Below are 1,517 nucleotides of genomic sequence, written 5' to 3'. Positions count from 1 at the left end.
CCAGATGGCCAGACCGTCCGGTCCAGACCTGGACCGTCCGGTCCAGAGGTGCAGACCGTCCGTTCCACGTAGAAATATGGACCGTCCGTTCTACGTTAAAAGCCAGACCGTCCGGTCCACGACCTAGACCGGACGGTCCGACTTTCGGGGAAAGTTTCCTTTTTCGCGTTTTAAGGGTTTTGGGCAATCCTAATTAATGTGAGAGCCGCCACAAACCCTAGAGTAAGAACCTCAGACATCCTAGATTCTAATGAGAGCTTAGAGAAGCTTGATTTCGAGTTCTAGAGATTGGAATATCGATTCCAAGTCAAGGACATCGGTTTTCTCTTCACAAATCCTAGCAGATACGTTCCAAAGCGTTGGAATTCATCCCGCCGGTGTGGATACGTGTAGAGGAGTTGTGCTTTCAACTCTTGGTGATTAAAACAGGCCCTGGATCGATTGATACTTCCAGATCTTGAAAGAACGAGGTAAGTATTCGAATCCCATGACGATATACACGATTGTTCGGGTTATTGCACAATTGGTTTTTGTGTGACGTTTGGCTAGGTTTAGATCTTTCCTTCCGCTGCATGAAACCTAGAAGCCAAACCTTAGATCGATGAGATCGCATGCTAGGAACCCGAAGGGAACCCAACAACGTGTCCACTCGATCCTGGATGTCTTGGTTCAACCCACCGATGAACCTAGCCATGGTAGCCTCGTCTTCCTCTTCCACATTAGCACGAGTCATAAGCATCTCCATATCCTTGAAGTAATCTTCCACGCTCTTGCTACCTTGTATAAGTCGGGATAATCGCTGATGAATGTCACGGTGGTAGGTGGTAGGCACGAACCTACGCCTCATGATCATCTTCAGCTCAGTCCAAGTGTCTATAGCATGCTCTCCATTTCTCCTCCGGGATATGCCAAGTTGGCTCCACCATGCCAATGCGTACTCGCTGAACTTTGCAGTGGCCAGCTTCAACTTCTTGTTCTCCGAATACCGATGGCATTCAAATACCATGTCAGTTTTCTGCTCCCACTGTAGGTAAGCTTCCGCATCACTCTTACCAAAGAATGACGGTATCTCCATCTTGATGTTGCTTAAATCATCATCCATGACCCTTTCCCGTGGACGATGAGCTCGTCGGGCGACTCTCGGTGCCACAAAGGGATCATCATCTATGTCTTCCACCTCCTCAACGTCATCATGCTCTTGGGCGATTGGTGCTCGTATTGGACGGGGTTGAGCTTGTCGTATGGGTGCAAGCTGGGCCTCCTATCTCTCAGCCTCAACTCGATCTAATCGCTCCTGCAAAGGTCGAATTTCATCACGCATCATCCTCCTGATCTCTTCCAACAAGCCTTGCATTGGTAACATCCCGGCTTCCTGCGGTAGGGGCTCTTCACGCCTATCATCACCTGCATTGGCCATTGCTCACTACACAATAACAAAACGTTAATCCAAAATAGAAAGAAGGGAGGGTCCAATGAAAAGAAGATGAGAGAACCTCACAACTCTCGGAAAGTGTTTA

General features: G+C 48.5%; 1 protein-coding gene across 1 annotated transcript in view; it reads right to left on the bottom strand.

Annotated features, from left to right (window-relative positions):
• Positions 1-1,102, bottom strand: part of LOC104807122 — a 23,215-nt gene extending 22,113 nt beyond the window's left edge. The window contains exon 1 of the mRNA XM_010532235.1: positions 642-1,102. Coding sequence (XP_010530537.1) covers positions 642-1,102 — 461 coding nt within the window. The remainder of the gene's footprint in view (positions 1-641) is intronic.
• Between the last annotated feature and the right edge of the window lie 415 nt (positions 1,103-1,517).

This window comes from Tarenaya hassleriana, unplaced genomic scaffold (assembly GCF_000463585.1).
Source record: "Tarenaya hassleriana unplaced genomic scaffold, ASM46358v1 Cleome127, whole genome shotgun sequence".
NCBI lineage: Eukaryota > Viridiplantae > Streptophyta > Magnoliopsida > Brassicales > Cleomaceae > Tarenaya > Tarenaya hassleriana.
The sequence above is the reverse complement of the archived record's forward strand: the minus strand, read 5'-3'. Positions and strand labels throughout refer to the sequence as shown.